The following is a 20,948-nucleotide window of genomic DNA, read 5'->3' as shown; positions in this document are numbered from 1 at the left end:
CTAATTTTACTTCTAATATGTTTGGTCAGGTTCTCCAACAGCTCCATATTAAAACACAATGTGTCTAGTGCCTATCCCACGCAGAGTCAAAGAGTGCTGGAACGTTTCCATCAAACACGTCTTTGTTGAGAGCTTATTGTACGGAGATGGATAAGGATTGGGAGGAGGGGTTGCCATGGTTACCGTTAGCCGCCAGGGAGGTTCCACAGGAAAGCACAGGTTTCAGTCCAAATGACCTAGTGTTCGGACATAGTGTACGTGGGCTTCTAGCAGTGCTCCAGGATGAATGGAAGTCTCCTAAGCCACCGCAGTCCCTGTTATCTTATGTGTGTGATTTCCGGCGCCGCCTGTATGCCGCTGGTGAGATGGCCAAAGAGAAGCTGTCATCTTCACAGGGGAGGATGAAAGGAATATTTGATCGGCGAGCTGAGCCTCGTCACTTTAGTCCAGGTGACCAGGTTCTTGCTCTGCTGCCAATTGTTGGTTCTCCTTTTCAGGCCAACTTTAAGGTCCAGATACGGTTGTGCGCCAGTGCACTGAGCAAAACTATCTAGTTGCCTCTCCGGGAACGGAGGAAAAAAAGCACCATCTGTGCCATGTCAATCTGCTAAAACCCTACTACACACGTTCCTCTGGGGACGAAGAGTGGGAGTCCGCAGAGGACGGTAAACCTGTTCTTTTGGCCAGTACTGTTACACTGCTGGGTCCTTCTCTTTGTCATGCTATGTCCGTGCATGGTGAGGAGGATATCCTTGGTCCTGACTATTGTGTACTGCAGGGTAGATACAAAAAAAATACAGCGTCACTAGATGTTTTGGATAACCTTCTTGCTCATCTACCTGCTGATAGGCGAGACGAATTGGTCAGTCTGAGTTTTCCAGTTTTGTTTTCTGATACACCAACATGTACAAACGTAACAGAACACGATATTGACGTTGGGGATGCTGACTGAAATGAAATTGCAGAGCCTTCTTTCTCCAGCTGGGCTTCTCCCTGTATCTTGGTCAGTAAACCGGATGGGACAAACAGATTTGTACGGACTACCATAAGGTAAACAGTGTCACTAAGTGTTGATCAGGTCGGAGCTGCGAGGTTTGTGAGCAAGTTTGACCTATTAAACGGCTATTGGCTGGTGCCACGGACGCATAGGGCATGTGAATGCTCTGCCTTTGTTACACCTTCAGGTCTGTACACGTATTTGGTTATGAGTTTTGGCCTGCGTAACGCACCTGCCACTTTTCAGTGCCTAATGAATAGGGTTGTCTTCGGTCTAGTCGGGTGCGCTGTTTATCTGGACGATGTAGTGGTTTATGCAGATATTTAGGAGGAGCATCTGGCCGGTATTCAAGCCTTGTTCGACCGCCTGGCTGCGGATTCCCTCAATCTGGCAAAGTGTGAGTTTGTACCTTGGTTGGGCAGGGTGAAGTGTGTCCTGTTTGGGCTAAAGTGGTAGCTATTGATGCTTTTCCACCGCAACCACTAAAAAGGAACTGATGCGTTTCTTGGGAATGATAGGTTATTACCGTAGATTTTGTAGGAACTTCTCTACCGTAGTTGCTCCCCTGACAGATTTTCTGAAAGCTTTGGCGGTTTACGTCAGGTCTCCTCTCTGTCAACAGGCTTTTGAAGATGCAGAGGTTACTTACCTCAACTCTGGTGCTGGCTGCTCCTCGTGTGGATGTGTCATTTACCTTGCAGGTGGATGCAAGTCACGTGGGGGCAGGTGGAGTTTTTCTGCAAGCAGATGTGTCTGGTGTTGAGAAGCCTGTTAGTTCATTTCCAAGAAGTTTAATCGTTATCAGTTCAACTACTCCGTGGTGGAAAAAGAAGCGCTAGCACTCATATGGGCGCTACAAGACTTCGAGGTGTAGGTCGGGTGTAGTACCTATTGTGGTCCACATTGCCTATAACCCTCTCACCTTCTTGAGGTCTATGATGTGTCCTAACCAGAGGATAATGCGATGGCGTTTCTTTTTACAGGCATTCCATCTCGATGTGCAGCACATCAGGGGGTCTGATAATGTCGTTGCTGGCACATTCTCTCGCGCGCCCTGTTCCTGAACGCGTCTGGTCCTATTGATCGGTGGACACACGTTCTCATACTCGTTGTCCCCGAGTGTATGCGTGTCGTCCACGTGACCGGCCACTGTTTATTTTGTGTTGTCCTGTTGTGCCTGTCTTCTGTTCCCTGCTGTCCTCATTTTTTTCTTTCCTCTTAAAGGTTGCTTCCTGTGCGCAAAGGTTGCTGAGGTCTAGGGAGGCTGAGGTTGGCTGGGGCAGTGGGGTAGTATTCTGTTTGTGTTTACCTGGGCTCGGGTCTGTCCCGGGGATAAATACACCTTTCCCCCCATACATTGAGGAGACAGTGCGTCTGCGTGGAGACAGTTGTTTTTGGCATTTGGGGGCTTCTTTGTGTTTATTTGTTTTGGCACCTCTCAACACCCCTCATTATCACCATCTATGCAGTCATCCACTCACTTACACTACACACACACACACACAAAATTGTTATTTGTATATAGTTTACTTTTTTAAATATATTTTTGTTACTTCTTTATCTCTGCGTTGTCTCTCTCTTTGTTACGGAATACGAGCCGGTTCGTAACAAACTGAAATGAAAAACGACCCTAAGGGACCAAAATGTGGGGACATTTCCATTATAATATGAAACAACAATGGCCATGTACAGTACACTGTGACTTCATACAGTTAATACAACAGACAACATCACAATGAAGGGGACACTTACTGAAAGTTCACTTTGTCGACTTGAAATCTTGTTTCGAAAATCCCTGAAGTCAGAACTCGGCAGCGAAGCAAGTCCTGGGGTTTAAAACAAGAGGAGCACAGAGATGAAGACATGCACTAAAGGAGTGAGTAGAAAAGAGAGGTAGAGAGACGGAGAGACTAAAAGTGTATGTTCTCCTACACAGTGCTTATTGATTAAGCAATACAGTTACAGCTATGGTTGGTAACATTTGGCATGTCATTTTATCACTACATTTTTAGCCATGCGCTAGAGTGTTGAAAAGTCATCTTACCTGATCTGTTGGTGTGTAGTCATTCGACCTCACCGACTCAATTCTGTCCAAGAAGCTGCAAAACACAAAACATCATTATACGACACTGCCCTGGATCTTACGAACAGTAAATATCACTGTCATTACAGTAGATACAGCTTAAGATCTGACTCTACACATTTAAACTAAGAAAAGAAACTAATGCAGGCACTAGCATAGAACAATCATATCCAGAATATCTCATCACATAGAGCAGCGCTATATTGTAAGATATACAATGGGGTCCATTCTATCCACTGCATTTCTATCTGTAGCCTTTTGAATGTTTCACCTCACTAGATAGCTATATCCCTATGACAACGGACTATAATACTACTGTAGGGCTGATCCCAGCACTGTACCATCCTTCCCCAGCAGAGGGCATCAGAGCACATCCCCCGCCTATTTATGTCCCCCTTTTCCTGTCCCATTACATAAGACCGCAATTAGTTCCTGCCAGAGCTAGACGAGAGCCTCTCGCTCTGGTGTGCACTGTGCATGAGCTGTATGTTCCCTGGGTGTGTGTGTGTGTGTGTGTGAGTGTGTGTCCCTGCGGTAGAAGAGACGGGGGGAAAAGACACACACACACACACACACACACACACACACACACACACACACACACACACACACACACACACACACACACACACACGGCAGCCTGTAACCACTGAACAGCATGGTGATATCACCAGCACTGTCACTAGTCTAAACCAGCAGATACCACACTACAAATCCCTATTCTGTTCTGTTCCGTTCTATTCTGTTCTATTGTATTCTAGGAAGCAACGACAACACAGAGCAGTTCTGTACAGGTTTATTTGACATTGTGTTTTTACCTAAGAATTCAGTTCTAGAAACTGACTGATATGTAGGTCTGTGTGTGATGACAACGATCACACTATGAGCCTTAGGGAAGTCCGACTGTCTCAGTCCTCATCTCTAAGTACCTAGAAAAGGGCCAATCAGGTCAATTATAAAGTCTATTTAACCAGTCACTGTTCATAGAGAGTTGGATCCACTAAAACCTTTATTTTACAGTAAATAAAGAACCAGGTAGTTACTGAGATTCAGAATGTACAGCGTATGATATAAAAGGTAATAACCTTTACCTTTGTTTATATTGGAATTATTCAAACTAGCACCAGTCGGCATCATTTGGTACAAACCAGTTACCAATAGAATTCTTTAGCAAGTACCATAGTTAATAAAGTGTTAACAAACCTTTGATACAAGTGCCAGATTGTTTACACAAAAAACACTGAAACAAAAAAAGGTGCCCTGCTCTGAAGTTTGGGCCTGTAAACACTACAGCAACACAGCCAAGTTTCATCATTAATTATCCATGACTGCAGTGACCCGCCCCCACCATCCCCTGCTACCAACACTCGGCTATTAAATGCAAGGTTGACCTGTTAATCCACTAACAGACCAATGCTGCCCTGCTTTTTTGACTCAGACTTGTCCATAGCCTAGATCTACTGCACTGATGCTATTAATTGGTTGAATGGAAAGATGGGATCAATAGTTTCCACATTTTGAGTGGCTGTTGTGGTTAATGTGAAAATCTGGTCAGTCACCAAAACAACAACACAACGTACAGGGAATGGCTTTATCAGAGGAACCTGACAGTTCCAAATAACAGGCAGAGAAATATATATATTTTCCCAATGGATCTGGACGGCCTATACTGTAGTCTTTTCTACTTCTATTAATAAATTGAAGAAAATGGCTTTATTTTACGCCACAAGTTATAGCATAAAGGCAAACATGCAAGCTTGATGAGTTTGAACCCATTTCACACTAGAAAAACTAGGATGCTGAAATGTAATATTTGTACTTTATGTCATTTAGTAGATGCTATTATCTAGAGCAACTTAGAGTAGTGAGTTCATACATTTTCATACTTTTTGCGTACTGGTCCCCCGTGGGAATCGAACCCACAACCCTGGCATTGCAAGCACCATGCTCTACCAACTGAGTCCCCCCCCCACACACACACACACATTCTCAGTTACACACCAGAGCAGTACACTAAAATAGCTCTGTCTGGTTCTAGTGTTACATGTCTGAATAGCTGCTGGGTGTTTATGTGTGTGAGTCTGGCCTGCTTATCTCTGGCTCTGCCAGAAAACGACAGGAATTTACACAACTCCTATATTCCTGGTAGCAGCAGTCATTTAACATTACGAACTCTATCTCCATCCAGGTCTGTGTCTGAAATTAAACCCTATTCCCTATATAGTGTACTACTTTTCACCAAAGCCCAGCTCCGGTCCAAATTAATGCTAGTCTGAAATGATATTCATATAGTGTGCATGTTTGACCTATATGGGCTCTGGTAAAAAGTAGTGCGCTATATAGGGAATAGGTTGCCATTGATGTCTAGGGGGGAAATGAGGGAAGAACATGAAGATTTAGTTGACTAGATTGATGTTAGGATTCTTAGTGCTACTAGAAGCTATGATAGGAGCTCTCGTTCTCCCTGGCAATGGAGAGAGTTTATACGAGGAAAGACGGGGCCATTTTGCATCCTAACAGATACCACACAGACAGAGACACACACACACACCCACCCAGCTGCAGGGGAGCTGGGGCTAAAAATATCCCTGGGAATGGATCCGCTCCGAAAAAGACAGATTATACAAGCCCCGAGCGGGCATATAAAAACACACACACACACACACACACACACACACACACACACACACACACACACACACACAATAAACTGAACATTTTCGACACGGACCATCACTTATCGCATGCATTTTGCTGATATTGTTCATTACGATAAGTAGCTCTATGCTAGGGAAAATGTTCATGGGACAATTGATGGCGAAAACCATCAAACTAGTAGTAGTAGTTGATCTTGCTACCATGGAAAGGTAAATATCTGTCTATTTGTGGAAAAATCACCCTGATTAATTCTTTAGTCATATCCCAGTTTACTCATTTACTTAATGGCCCTGCCTACACAGAACAACTTTTTAAAATGATATGATCAAAAAATATTCCACTTTATTTGGAACGGCAAACCTGACAAAATTAAAACGCCCTATTTATATAATGCATATGAATTCGGAGGGCAAAAATTATTAAATATTAAAGCATTAAACCTCTCACTAAAATCTTCAGTCATGCAAAAGTTAAATTTAATCGGAACTGGTTCTCTAGCAGATTAGTAAGAATGGCTCACCTAGTGTTCAAAAATAGCCTCTTTCCCTTCATTCAGATTACAACCTCTCACTTAATTTGACAATTAAATAATCTCCAAAATATAGCTATTTTTAAAAGAAGCCATAGAAAAGCTGGTTGCAATTTCAGTGTAATCCACCAGAAAAGACTAAACAAAAATTACAAGAAAAATTATGGTTAAACTCAAATATACTACGTTTTTTTATCAAACATTATTTTTAGATATGATATTTTTTTTACTGTAAAATCTTTGTCAATTATATTATAAATAAAACTGTTGGAGTTGTCACGGCATGCAGCTAAAAATGGAGGAGGAAAGTAGAAGTGGGAGAAGCTAATGAACTTGTCAGCCCTGCATTAAAGACTAAAATTGGTCAAATGTTTTTGTTGTGATAAATAAAAAAGCATACCAGTCCCATATAAAGACCAGAAAAATGACAGCTACGCCATACAAGTTGCAAAATAGTTTGAAAGAGATTTGCGATGTGCCGATTCTATCGCACATGGTTTATGAACTGATACACAAATACGTTTTTCAATTTCAATTATAAAAAAAATATTGTAACCAATAGGACGTTATGTATATAGGGGATGCAACACAACAATTACCTAAAGCTAACACTGCAAATACCACAGCTGGGTGACTTGAAAAGCCATAGTCATTTGATCACTAATATAATAATACTCTTAGTAAAAATGGTCATCTTTAATTTACAATCTGTAGAAACTATGAGAATAGAAAGGTTTACAACATTTGTGAAACATCACAGAACATTTGAAAAAATATATGGCAAATAGAAATCAACTCTGGATAGTTTTCAGAGATAGATGGTAGGGGTTGAGGGTAGCTGAAGGGTGGGACAAAAAAATGGATTACTAGTGTAATATGTACTGTCTGTAAAATGTATATAGTATGTATAAGCTGGAAGTAGAAGCCTAAGTGTTGTTGTCCATTAGTTTACTCCAAATTAAGGGAGGAGTGGTAGGATTAGGGGAAAATAATAAAGAAAGAAAACATTAAAAAAGGGATATATATGGGATTGGAAATGCAGACAATTACATTGATAGAAACCACAATTTATCAGCAATTTTAAAGCTGACTACCCCCCCCCCCAAAAAAACAAATGGTCAAATAAAAAGTAGTAGTAGTTTAAAAGATAATTTGTGCACATTAATGTTATAAAACATATTATTCTATTTAGGGAAGTACAGCTCAGCACATACACTGCGCAGGCCCCACCAGTTTGACACACACACACACACACACACACAAACGACTAGATTTATGGACACACTTTTGAGAAACTGCTCAGAGAGAAAACGCGAGAGAGGAGAGAGAGGTCTGTATCTCTACAGTTGGTCCAATCACTAACTTCCATAAATAAAACAGGGACGGAAATAGAAGCAGAGCCGTGATAGGATGTTTGATTTATCCTAAAGGAACAGGGCCAGCTTCTTGACTCTTAACTGACCGAACCCAGCAGACGGCTAGGCTCTGTTTGTGTTATTCCTCTAGTGGCCTCTGGGTGGCACCCCCTCTGACTGAGATGGGTGAAGCCAGAGCACCTCCTTTAGTGACTGACCGTGCCTGCGTTGAGCTGCAGCTGGGTTGCTGTGGCAACCTCTTGTCAGCTGGGTCGATAGAGAGCGCTCCTCCTCTTCCTTAGCTGGCTTGCGCTCACTCACTCACACACAACCATAGGCAATGAAACAATCACAAACAAACCCACACGTCTACAATAGCCTAGATTAGAATAAAATGTAAACAAAGACACACTCGTGAGTACACACACACATCTCTTGCCCTGCACCACACTCTCATACTCCACCTCGGGAGGAATGCAAGTATGTCAAAATTCAGTCCAACAATATGAGAAAAGAAGCCATAACAGCTGGGCCTAGCTGACTGGGGAGAGAAGTCATAAACTAGCCAAAGAATCACAGTGTACATCACACACACTGTCTTCAGATTTTATCTGGCTACAAACATCTGCACATGGACAAACAATGACCAAAAGATATGTAGGGAATGATGAAGGTAAACTAGAGAAGGAATAACTGACGAGGACCAAGTGGTAGAGAAGAAGGACTCTATCCTCCATTTTAGATGAATTACCAGCAGTGAATTTCAAACACAGATTCAACCAAAAAGACCAGGGAGGTTTTCCAATGCCTTGCAAAGAAGGGCACCTATTGGTAGATGGGTAAAGAAAAACCTGACATTGAATATCCCTTTGTGCATGGTGAAGTTATTGATTACACTTTGGATGGTGTATCAATACACCCAGTCATTACAATGATACAGGTGTCCTTCCTAACTCAGTTGCCGGAGAGGGAGGAAAACGCTCAGGGATTTCATCCTGAGGCCAATGGTGACTTTAAAACATTTACAGAGTTTAATTGCTGTGATTGGAGAAAACTGAGGATGGATCAACAACATTGTAGTTACACCACAATACTAAAGAATTGACAGAGTGAAAAGAAGCTATATAGTATAGTTGCCATTTGGGGCCTATATACAGAAGTTGCCGTACACATTAGTCAAACCAGAGTCAAATATATATGTATATAATCCTAAAACGCAGCATATCTTCTGAGCATGCAGTAGGTGTGTGTGTGTGTGTGTGTGTTTGCCTGTGCTACATGACTATAGCAAATTCTCTGTGTATGTAGTCTGTGTGGGGCCGTCCCCTCCACTTTCCTAAAACAGCTAGCTTTCACGTCTCCTTCACATACGCGCACACGCACACCCCCCCAGTTTGTCGCACTCCTGAGTGACAGAGGAGGGGGTGGAAGGCACTGGGGGCTCCCTATCACTGATGAGGCTTCACACAAGGATGAGCAGGCTGTGAGCACACACACCTCAAAGGCCTACCGATCCCCCTCCACTACCATCACAAATGTGCGTGTGCCTGTGCTGCTATAATCAGAGATGGTGTCACAATGAGATCCTCTCAAGGCCTTCTGCCCGTGAACAGAAGCGGGTTCCGTGAACCATAGGGTTGGAGTGTTTGGCAGGACTGTGTGAGTGCACAAGCCAAGCTATGTGCACGTCTCTCGGTCTGAGTGTAGGTGTGTGTGTGTTTATGCTAGTGTGTGCACTGCAGACCACCTCATGTGTGTAAGTAGTACAGTCTGTGTGTGTTAATCTGCCCAAACACCATGGAATACTATCTAGTATGTGTGCAGACCACCTCGGTGGCATAGTCCCTCCCTCCCTCTCGCTCTCTCTCCTTCTGTGGCTGACCTTCCTTTGTTTAGAGCCTATTGGAGGGGTTCTCTCTTTGATTTGGCCATGCAGCCATGTGACCCTGTAGCCAGTTTGTGCTCGGCAGCAGCGAGTGGCTAAAAATAGCTCCAGCTTGCCCCGGCTCCACGGCTCGTTTACATAAGCTCTGTGGAAGGGGGAGGAGAGACCCCGTGGAGAAGAGGGGAGAAGGGGATGAGGGAGGACAGGAGCATTGTACAGAAGTCCACAGGCGCTGGCTGGGGCCTAAAATGCAGCGCTGCGTCCGACTGCTCTGCCCTTCTCTTCCTTCCTTCCTTAAGATCTCCCTCTTTTTCGCTCTCCCCCTCTCTCCAGTCTTCTCTCTGTACTCGTGGGCTGGGGCACGCACACGTACAGACTGACACAGAAACACGCACACAAACACACTCTAGATGCAGACACCCTGCTGCCTGTGCCTCTGTACCTTGTGCTAGCTAGCGCTATAGGGAGGTGCTCTACTTGACCTCATTTAACATAGCTGCTTTGAAACAGGAGGCATTAACTGGGCCTAGATTCAATCAGATCACGCTTTCACCGGCGATAGCAGACACCCGCATAGCGGATGTTTTGGCTGTGTCGGAGGTGGTGTTGGAGCCGACAAATCAGAGAGCAGCTACTCCTGATCATTGCCACAGCCACACCCGCCCCACTTGCGTTAGAAGTTCAGAACGAGAAAGCGTACTGTAGAAATAATTATGCTCAAATGTAAAATGAATTCAACAAAGTAATGAGAATATCTATCATCCTAATCAAGGTATAGTTTACATCTCACATTCCAGTGTTCAAACTTGTAAAGAACGCTGCATGGGATTTCTGTTAATGCGACTGCGTATAGCCAATGGCAATTTCCGCTTTAGGTATAATGCCGGGAGCCACTTGTGGATTTCTCAGCTCTAACTCAGTTCCTCCTCAGACACCTCCAAAACCACCGCTATGCGCATGTTGGCTAAAACTGATCTGATTGAATCAAGCCCCTAGTCTGTCCTTATGGTGATATGTTCCTCTGCTGCTAAGCACAACCAATCACACACCACTAATGTGTCAAAGTACCAATCAACCAAACTACAGGTATAGGATCTTAATTTGATCACTTTTGTTGCTGAGAATTTTCCTGCACTGCAGGAAGTGCAGATGAGCATCGTGATTAACATAAAATCACTGAAAACCCACACTAACAGTATTGCACTTTTTATGTAGCCTACTTTTGGCCAGCTAATATCCTAACCACTGATCAAGCAACATTATGAACTAAATGTTCAAATCCTGTTGCTGCAGGATTATTTTGCTATGACAATATTAGTCAAATTAAGGTCTAACACCTGTAGCTTGTATCGTGCTGGAGTAACATCTGTAGTTCTAAGCTGTACTAAACTGTCATAGGATGTCATAAGTTGTTACAGTAAGCATTCACTTGTCAAAAAAGGGTCCATATCAGGTGATATCTTTACATGACATGTTTTTGATATTCTAGAAAATACAGACCATTTCCAAATGCATATTTAGAGTTGTGGATTTGCACCATATCCTTACAAATGATGAATCCAGATGTGTCTTTTAGACATATACATGTACTGTGCCTTCAGAAATATTCACAACACTTGACTTTTGACATTTTGTTGTTACATCCAACATTTTAAATTGATTAAATTGAGATTTTTATGTCACTGGCCTACACACAATACCCCATAACGTCAAAGTGAAGTTTTTCAAAAGTTTTACTAATTAATTAAAAATGAAAAGCTTAAAATGTCTTGAGTCAATAAGTATTCAACCATACTTTTTATATGGAAAGCCTAAATAAGTTCAGGAGTAAAAATGTGCTTAACAAGTCACATGGACTCACTCTGTGTGCAATAAAAGTGTTCAACAGGATTTTTAAATGACTACCTCATACATACAATTATCTGTAAGATCAAGCAGTGAATTTCAAACACAGATTCAACCAAAAAGACCAGGGAGGTTTTCCAATGCTTTGCAAAGAAAGGCATCTACTGGTAGATGAAAAAAATAAATAATAACCTGCCATTGAATATCCCTTTGAGCATAGTGAAGTTATTAATTACACTTTGGATGGTGTGTCAATACACCCAGTCATTACAAAGATACAGGTGTCCTTCCTAACTCAGTTGCCGGAGAGGGAGGAAACCACTCAGGGATTTCACCATGAGGCCAATGGTGACTTTAAAACAATTACATAGTTTTCTCCAATCACAGCAATTAAACTGAGGATGGATCAACAACATTGTAGTTACTCCACAATACTAACGAATTGACAGAGTGAAAAGAAGGAAGCCTGTAATGAAAAATATTCCTAAACATGCATCCTGTTTGCAACAAGGCACTAAAGTAATAGTGCAAAAAATGTGGTAAAGCAATTCACTTTTTGTCCAGAATACAAAGTGTTATGTTTGGTGCAAATCCAAATCAACACATTACAGAGTACCACTCTCCATATTTTCAAGCATAGTGGTGGCTGCATCATGTTATGGGTATGCTTGTAATCGTTAAGGACTGGGGAGTTAAGGATAAAAAAGAAACGGAATGGGGCTAAGCACAGGCAAAATCCTAGAGGAAAACCTGGTTCAGTCTGCTTTCCACTTGACACTGGGAGATTAATTCACCTTTCAGAAGGACAATAACCTAAAACACAAGGCCAAATCTACACTGGAGTTGCTTACCAAGAAGACAGTGAATTTTCCTGAGTAGCCGAGTTACAGTTTGACTCAAAATCTGCTTGAAAAGCTAAGGTAAGACCTAAAAAATGGCTGTCTAGCAATGCTCAACCAATTTTGAAAATAATATTGTGCAAATACTGTGCAATCCAGGTGTGCAAAGCTCTTACAGACTTACCCAGAAAGACTCACCGCTGAAATTGCTGCTGCTGGTGATTCTAACATGTATTGACTCAAGGATGTGAATACTTGTAAATTAAATATTTCTGTATTTCATATTAAAACACAGTTGCAAAAATGTCTAAAAACATGTTTTCACTGTCAGTACGGGGTATATGTGTGTAGATGTCAACAACAAAACATATATTTAATCAATTTTGAATTCAGGCTGTAACAAAACAAAATGTTGAATAAGTCAAGGGGTTTGAATACTTTCTGAAGGCACTGTATGATATTGGGATTACTCAGAATATTACACATGGACATTTCCTATGGCTGTATATGGACTCATTCAATATCCTGAGATATGTGACATTCTATTTTCTCTCTTCATGTTGACAAAAACTGACTGTATACATCACATGTGTTTTCTCAGCACATTCAAGATATGAAGCTATTTTGATTTCAGATAGGCTTCTCTTGGCTGAGGTCCATATCCGGATCTTGATAGGATTTTCGACATGCTGAAAATAAGGATAATTTCGGAGTTTTCAGCACATACTCAATAATTTGTCACAAATCATTTTTGGATTGCCTCTGGATATCATACATGGTATGGCTGGATATTGACTCATTAGATATCCTGAGATAGAGAACATACAATGTCCAGATAGGCCTATATGAGGAATGACACTCACACTCAGCCTACATAGTATATTTTCTCAGCACATACAATGCATATGCTCTTGCCTGAGGTACATATCAGCATTTTGATATGCTAAATAAGGACAATTTCTGATGCTTATGGGTTGAGCACATACCCAATAATTGGACAAATATTAAATCCATATAAAAACATTTGTTACTCAAATTTCGCATTAATACACATTAGACATGGTAAAATGTATAGAATTGCAAGAAAATTAGCTTTAAAACTGCAAAATTCTCTCCAACAACAAGAGGGGTGGGAACAGTTTGTCATGAACAGTTTATCATGATATATGGTCATTTTGATGTATTTAACTGTATATCCAGTATGTGGCCTATTGCAGGAGTCAGTACCACCCTGCTGTTGCAAGCACCATGGTCCAATCAGAATTAAAAATAACTCAATGGTCTTTAAAACAAGTCAGGCAGTATAAGGGCACTGTGCAATAATATAATATGCCATGTAGCAGATGCTTTTATCGAAAGTGACTTACAGTCATGTGTACATACACTTTTTGCGTATGGGTGGTCCCGGGAATCGAACCCACTATCCTGGCATTGCAAGTGCCATGCTCTACCAAACGAGCTACTGTACAGAGGACCTCCGGTGTGTAGGCTACACACTTGTGTGAGTGCCACCTCTTTGTATAATCTGGAAGAAGTCCAGTGCAACGGCAGAACCACATGAACAGTATGGTAGGACAATGACATAGTGTGATTGAATTCAACTGTACTGAGTAATTGGGCTGCATTGCACATGCTAGGGAGCCCTTGTATCACGGCTGGCCCGCTCATTAGGCAGGATTAGGCGGCCGTCTATGGCGGCAGATTGACAAGGGCGGCATTTTCTGAGCTATACTGACCAAGATGCACCTCAAACCTCACAAAATTCTGCCAATGACAATTTCTCTCAACCAGTGGCATGTGGGCTTTTTAGGTGAGCGTTGATGCCGCCCTTTGATAAGCAGTGCCCACTTTGTCAAAGGCAGCGGGGAAATGATTTAGCTTGTCTATTCCCAGCGCGTCTCTACAGGGTGCTGTTGGAGAGATGCATCTTTTTTTTAATTTAACCTTTATTTAACTAGGCAAGTCAGTTAAGAATACATTTTTATTTACAATGATAGCCTACCCCCGGCCAAACCCTAACCTGTGCGACACTGGGCCAATTGCGCGCCGCCCTATGGGACTCCCAATCACGGCCGGTTGTGATACAGCCTGGAATCGAACCAGGGTCTGTAGTGACGCCTCTTGCACTGAGATGCTGCGCCACTCGGGATCTCTGCAGCGCTCCACCAACGTTCCATCAAAAAAGATTATCAAACATAAATGATGTAGCAGATCTAGGATATGGTAGAAAGAGTATGTTACCTTTTCTGTAGCCTACAGGCTGGAGATACAATGTATGAATTACACTTTTTACATCATGCAGGTTTCTCTGATCAAATAGGCTAACCTTAATGGCGCTCAATCAAATAAAAAAATGTGCTGTCATGTTAACAAACATATCCTAAAAACAGGACAGGTCAAAGTTGAATGGACAATCAACTTTTGTCCAGAAGTTTCACCTCATTGTCATGATCAGTGGTTTCAAGTTTGTATCTGTACATTTTTTGACAAGCTGATCATAGTGAAAAAGAAAATACTCTTGCATTTCCCGCTGTGTAAACACATTGCAAATATGCTCGCGATAACTCCTGATAAAGTTAGGTAGAAGATATTCAGAGTTTATTTAGCCAAATTGATTAGTCACAGGAATCAGGATTAATAAAGCGAATTCAATGGCCTTTTTTAAAAACGGTGGGCCGACCACATGGATGGACATTCATAAAATGATATTGCGGTCCGACATTGTAGGCTACACCCCAGTAAGCACGAGCCAACATCTTTTTTGGTCCTGTCTGGATGTCGTTTTACAACCGGTAGGCTTACCACATACAGTAGATATATGGGCATTCCTAAAATTCCATTTCAGGCAACACCTCAGTAAGCATGGGCCGATGCCTTACGGACGTCTTTTTTTGGTGCAGCTCAGGACCGGCGTTGATATCCACATCCACGGATATTTGTTTTTGGTCCGTTTTTGTTTGGTTCAGATTTTGTCCGGTCTAGAACAGCCTTGATTTGGTCCAATCATAGAAGTCTATAAATTACTTATTTTCAACTTTCATTCAAAACCAAAAATCTGATTTCGGGAAATACGTATTATTTAACATCCGGAAAAGATACCTTTTCAACGTCCTGGAAAATATGTATTTAAAAAATACGGAAAATACCTTTAATTTAGAACGGAAATTGAACCCAACTTCAACGTCTGTAAAATACGTCTTTTCAAAGTAATTTTGCTTACTGTGACTATTCTAGGACTATTCCGGCCCTGCCTTGTATGGCAAATATTTGCATAGGAAATCTGATATTCCTGAGTTCATTGAGAAAACAAGCAAATCGCACCCACTTCAACAAAAACAATACTTGATCTCAAATTGAAATCTCAAGACTGTGTTCTGATATTTTTATTTTGTAAAATGTAGGCTATATGTGTTCAGCCAAAGTTCATACCAAACTCACTGGATTACCAGAATTAAGGGTGAAATACAGCCGAGACAGAAACCTTAACTCAACTAAAGGTCTTATACCAACCTGGTTTGGGCAAGGAAAAACAATCTCCACATAGGACCAACTAGATTAACTTGGCTAGCCGGGAGAGAGAGACACACAGACAGAGAGAGCGACAGAGCAAGAGACAGAACAGAGAGAGAGCCAGAGCGAGCAGAGAGAGGAGACCAAGCGAGAGAGGAGACCAAGCGAGAGAGGAGAGACCGAGCGAGCGCCAGAGAGGAGAGACAGAGAGGACAGAAAGAAAGCAAGAGAGACAGAAAGCAAGCGAGAGAGGACAGAAAGAAAGCGAGAGGACAGAAAGAAAGCGAGAGAGGACAGAAAGAAAGCGAGAGGACAGAAAGAAAGCGAGAGAGGACAGAAAGAAAGCGAGAGAGGACAGAAAGAAAGCGAGAGAGGACAGAAAGCAAGCGAGAGAGGACAGAAAGAAAGCGAGAGAGGACAGAAAGAAAGCGAGAGAGGACAGAAAGAAAGCGAGAGAGGACAGAAAGCAAGAGACAGCGAGCGAGCGAGAGCGTGCGTGAGCGAGCATGCACAATGCTCTCCCCAGCTAGGAACAGAACAGGCCAGTCAGAACAGGATTCCTATTGTGCTCCCACAGGACTATATTAAGGCCTTATCAGCCTGCACCATCAACAGTGTCCTCTGCTTCCTACTGCCCACAGAGCACACAAACCAGGATATGCAGCTAGCGCAGACAGCTTTAGCGTGCTAGGCTAACGCTAACGTTTATCGTGCTAACGCTAATGTTTTTTGAAGTGGCGATGTTGTTGCTGAGGTGGCGATGTTGTTGCTATTGTGGCGATGGTAGCTATTAAATACATGACTACTTGAGCATCAGTGACATACTCGAGGGGAGTTGCTGTGTAGCTTTGAGAGCACAACATACGGTTGCTATGTGTATATTTGTATACATGTTGTTGTGGAAATTCTGTTTTTATTAAAAACAAGGTTCAGACACACATGACATTTTCACATTATCATGGAGACTTCTCTCACACCAATCCATAGATCAACAATAGTCCATAAGCAAGTCCAGTTATGCAATGCAGCCCTCAGGGCCACCCCACACCACCAAGTCCATGCATAGAATGTACATCGTTGCCACCATTAATTAACAGTGTGAATATGCAAGATGTCTACAATGAAAAGTAAAAGAGCATAATAAAAATTGAAAAGCATAAAACAAAAGTTAAGACATTCAGTGAGTGTCAGGAATTCAGTGTGTCATAAAGCACAAAAGTCTTAATAATTCTGCATAGGCCAATTCTTATTTCTTTTTCTTACAGTAACTATTGCGCTAGGTTGTTTTTATGCAAAACCTGAAGTCACAGACGGGGTCCATTTCGACAAGCTTAAATCTCAGCGTTTTGTATATTAGGATAAAGTAATCGACTAGCCTGAAGCCAACATTACCAGAGAGTAAGAGGAAGAGGATCCTCTGTGTACTTGTATGATATCAGTTACCGAAATATACAGCAAGCTTATGGATAAACTCAATGGTACACAAGCGGCAGTGTGTCTAGATGCTAGGATTCAAGCTACAGTACAGTATTCTCACAAATGATATAGAAAACTAGAAAAACATAAGAATCTTTGGTATAGTTGTTGGCAAGTCGTCAAAATGTTGGACTGCCCCCCTATACCAGTTGCTTGGTCGTTTTGTACATGGCATTTAGGTCACTGTAGTTTCAATGCAGTGTGATACGCCTACAAACTGACCATTTTTTGGGGATTGATATAGTAGGAAGTAAAGTAAATACGTAACACGATTGTTACTAAACAAGACACTTCACTTCAGAACAAGTTGAGTCAATCTCCTGACAACACTCCAATGGATAAACAAAGTGGAATGAAACAAACTAGCCATTCCATGACATTTATGGGCTTTTCAAAGGCACACAACGATGCATCAATGCACAGCCCAACGGCTCCAAACTGTACAACGGAACAGAACATTGAAATCAATTTAGATGAAACAGAAAACGGATCTCCCCCACCTCCCAAAAAAAACCTAGATGCTCTATGTACAGTCTAAATGTACAATCGGTATTGATTGGCTTATAGGATTGTGGAATGTCAATATGGGCCTCCTCTTTGACACAAGCACTTGGATCTGCCGACTTGTCTATCTGCCCATAATCATTTAGAGTTTAAATTGGGGTTGAGAGATAGCAGCGGCTAACTGAAAAAGTTAAGTGGAAAAGGGGGTGCTACCAGACACTGACTACTGAGCATTTTCCATTGCTTTACATAGTCATTGGAGGACTTAAGAATAGCACCATGGAGCCATCCTGGATACTACACAGGCTAAATTCAGCACAGAGAAGAGGGTAGGCTATGCTGGCTGCCTAGATACAATGTGTTCTGAACCAGCTACCACTGGACGATCACAACTTAAAGACTCAGCAATATGACATAATCATAACAGAAGGGCGACTTCTTGCTTACAGTCATCAACAACAGATTTTAAAACAGCCAATAGTGGCAGTCTTGCCAGATTTGACTTCAGTATGATGATGTGATATTGCTAAAACTACCTTTAAAGCTAAACAAAGTGAGCAGACTAGAAGAAACATGCTATCATGCTAGCTACGGCTAAACGGACAGGAACATGAGGTCAAAATGCCAGCTTGTGCTAACTTAGCGCTAACCATCAGTTATGGGCCCTCACAGATGGCAGTTTCCTCCTCCTAGCCCAATGGGTGTCAATGGAAACGAGATAGCCAGTGAGCAGTTGAACATGGATACAGTGGAGCTACTGTGCGTCATGGCATTGAGCGATATGTGCGTGCGCACACACAGACACACATGCTCTCACACACACACACTCAGCCAGAGCAAACACTCAGATGGGTGTGTGTCTGCCTTCAGTAAGCCTCAGCATAATGGGTGACTTCCTGGGAGAGGAACAACAAGGGGGTCTGACGTCACATATTTCACTCCACTCGACACAACCCGCTGCCATGTACAGAATGACTGGAGATTAGAAGAGGACAACTTGTGTGTATTTCACAGTCACAGTATTTGCCAGGGGTATAATACACTGCTTCACAGCGAAGAGGGGCGCACAAACAGAGACTAGACCGCGGTAAGCCAAGTGGCGTCCGTAGCGCTTTTCCTAAACAAAGGAGTGCTTCTCATTCAAGCACATCATGCATAATATGTTAGAATATATATGTTGCATAATGGGCTGTACCGTCGCCTATGGAAATGGTATGGTTATTAATGAGGGTCAAATAAAGACCAAATAAGGGGTCGGGTTCTGCGAAGTGCACACAAAAAAGTGTATACACATATAGTACCAGTCAAAAGTTTGGACACACCTACTCATTCAAGGGTTTTTCTTTATTTGTACTATTTTCTACATTGTAGAATAATAGTGAAGACATCAAAACTATGAAATAACACATATGGAATCATGTAGTAACCATTTTTTTTTTAAATAAATCAAAAGATATTTTATATTTGAGATTATTCAAAGGTAGCCACCCTTTGCCTTGATGATTGCCAAGAGTGTGCAAAGCTTTCTCTCAACCAGCTTCCCATGGAATGCTTTTCCAACAGTCTTGAAGGAGTTCCCACACATGCTGAGCACTTGTTGGCTGCTTTTCCTTCACTCTGCGGTCCAACTCATCCCAAACCATCTCAATTGGGTTGAGGTCAGGTGATAGTGGAGGCCAGGTCATCTGATGCAGCACTCCATCACTCTCATTCTTGGTCAAATAGCCCTTACACAGCATGGTCGTGTGTGTTGGGGCATTGTCCTGTTGAAAAACAAATGATAGTCCCACTAAGAGTAAACCAGGTGGGATGGCGTATCGCTGCAGAATGCTGTAGTGGTTTCTTTGTAGCAATTCGACCATGAAGGCTGATTCACGCAGTCTCCTTTGAACAGTTGATGTTGAGATGTGTCTGCTACTTCAACTCTGGGTCTTCCTTTCCTGTGGCGGTCCTCATGAGAACCAGTTTCATCATAGCGCTTGATGGTTTTAGCGACTGCACTTCAAAGTTCTTGAAATTTTCCAGATTAAGACATGAAGGTCAGTCAAAGTAATGATGGACTGTCGTTTCTCTTTAATTATTTGAGCTGTTTTTGCCATAATATGGACTTGGTCTTTTACCAAATAGGGCTATCTTCTCACAACACAACTGATTGGCTCAAACATATTGAGAAGGAAAGAAATCCCACAAATTAACTTAACAAGGCACACCTGTTAATCGAAATGCATTCCAGGTGACTACCTCATGAAGCTGGTTGAGAGAATGTCAAGAATGTGCAAATCTGTCATCAAGGCAAGGGGTGGCTACTTTGAAGAATCTCAAATATAAAATCTATTTTAATTTGTTTAACAGTTTTTTGGTTACTACATGATTCCATCTATGTTATTTCATAGTTTTGATGTTTTATTCTACAATGTAGAAAATAGTAAAATAAAATAAAAACCCTGAAATGAGTAAGTGTGTCCAAACTTTTGACTGGTACTGTTTCCACACACGCGCCCAAACACGCACACACACACACACACACACACACACACACACACACACACACACACACACACACACACACACACACACACACACACACACACACACACACACACACACACACACACACACACACACAAACGCCTAAAACATAATCCGCCATTGAATCTCTAAGGAGCACCTCTGAGGACTTGGGTGCTTATGTGAGGTCTAAAAGGCCAAATCAGAATGCCGTGAGGGCCCAGGACACATGAGGAGAGTCAACAGAGACACGTCATTGGCTGAGAAAGCACCCCAGGGCTGTGATTGGATGGAAACTGCAGAACTCTTCTACAGCTGTAGGATCTTAATTGGATCAACGTGGAGAACTTTCCCTTACTAAATATGTATCAACTCCTACAAAAAAATCCATTAATTATAATCCACATTTCCTGTTGCTACAGGATTATTTTCCTGCTGAAGAAAACTGGCTCAAATTAAGTTACTACATCTGTAAGGACCCAGCTTTCATTAAAGAGGATGCTTGAGTAACACTCATGCACACACAATGGATATTCTCACCGTAACACAACTGGACCGGCTTAATTGAAGTTGCACTATGTAGAAATCGCTTCTCCATTTCCTGGTTGATAAAATTCTAATAGTTTGCATGCAACGTCAGTGGAGAGACGGGGAGTCCACAGGGACAAGAGAGAGGGGAGATAGGATGAAGACGGGGGGAGAATGACTGGCATGGAGGATGAAAGAGGCAAGGAGGGATGGATGGGGAAAAAAGGATGA

The 20,948-nt window shown here is 42.1% G+C and overlaps 1 protein-coding gene across 3 annotated transcripts in view; it reads right to left on the bottom strand.

The window, feature by feature from the left end:
* gnal (guanine nucleotide binding protein (G protein), alpha activating activity polypeptide, olfactory type) overlaps positions 1-20,948 on the bottom strand; it is a 67,604-nt gene that overhangs the window by 13,323 nt on the left and 33,333 nt on the right. For all 3 annotated transcript variants that reach the window (XM_014181226.2, XM_045711020.1, XM_014181227.2), the window contains exons 6-7: positions 3,042-3,096; positions 2,750-2,823 (exon numbers count right to left, since the gene is read on the bottom strand). In XM_014181226.2, the coding sequence (XP_014036701.2) occupies positions 2,750-2,823; positions 3,042-3,096 (129 nt within the window). The remainder of the gene's footprint in view (positions 1-2,749; positions 2,824-3,041; positions 3,097-20,948) is intronic.

Source organism: Salmo salar, chromosome ssa29 (assembly GCF_905237065.1).
Source record: "Salmo salar chromosome ssa29, Ssal_v3.1, whole genome shotgun sequence".
Lineage (NCBI taxonomy): Eukaryota > Metazoa > Chordata > Actinopteri > Salmoniformes > Salmonidae > Salmo > Salmo salar.
The sequence above is the reverse complement of the archived record's forward strand: the minus strand, read 5'-3'. Positions and strand labels throughout refer to the sequence as shown.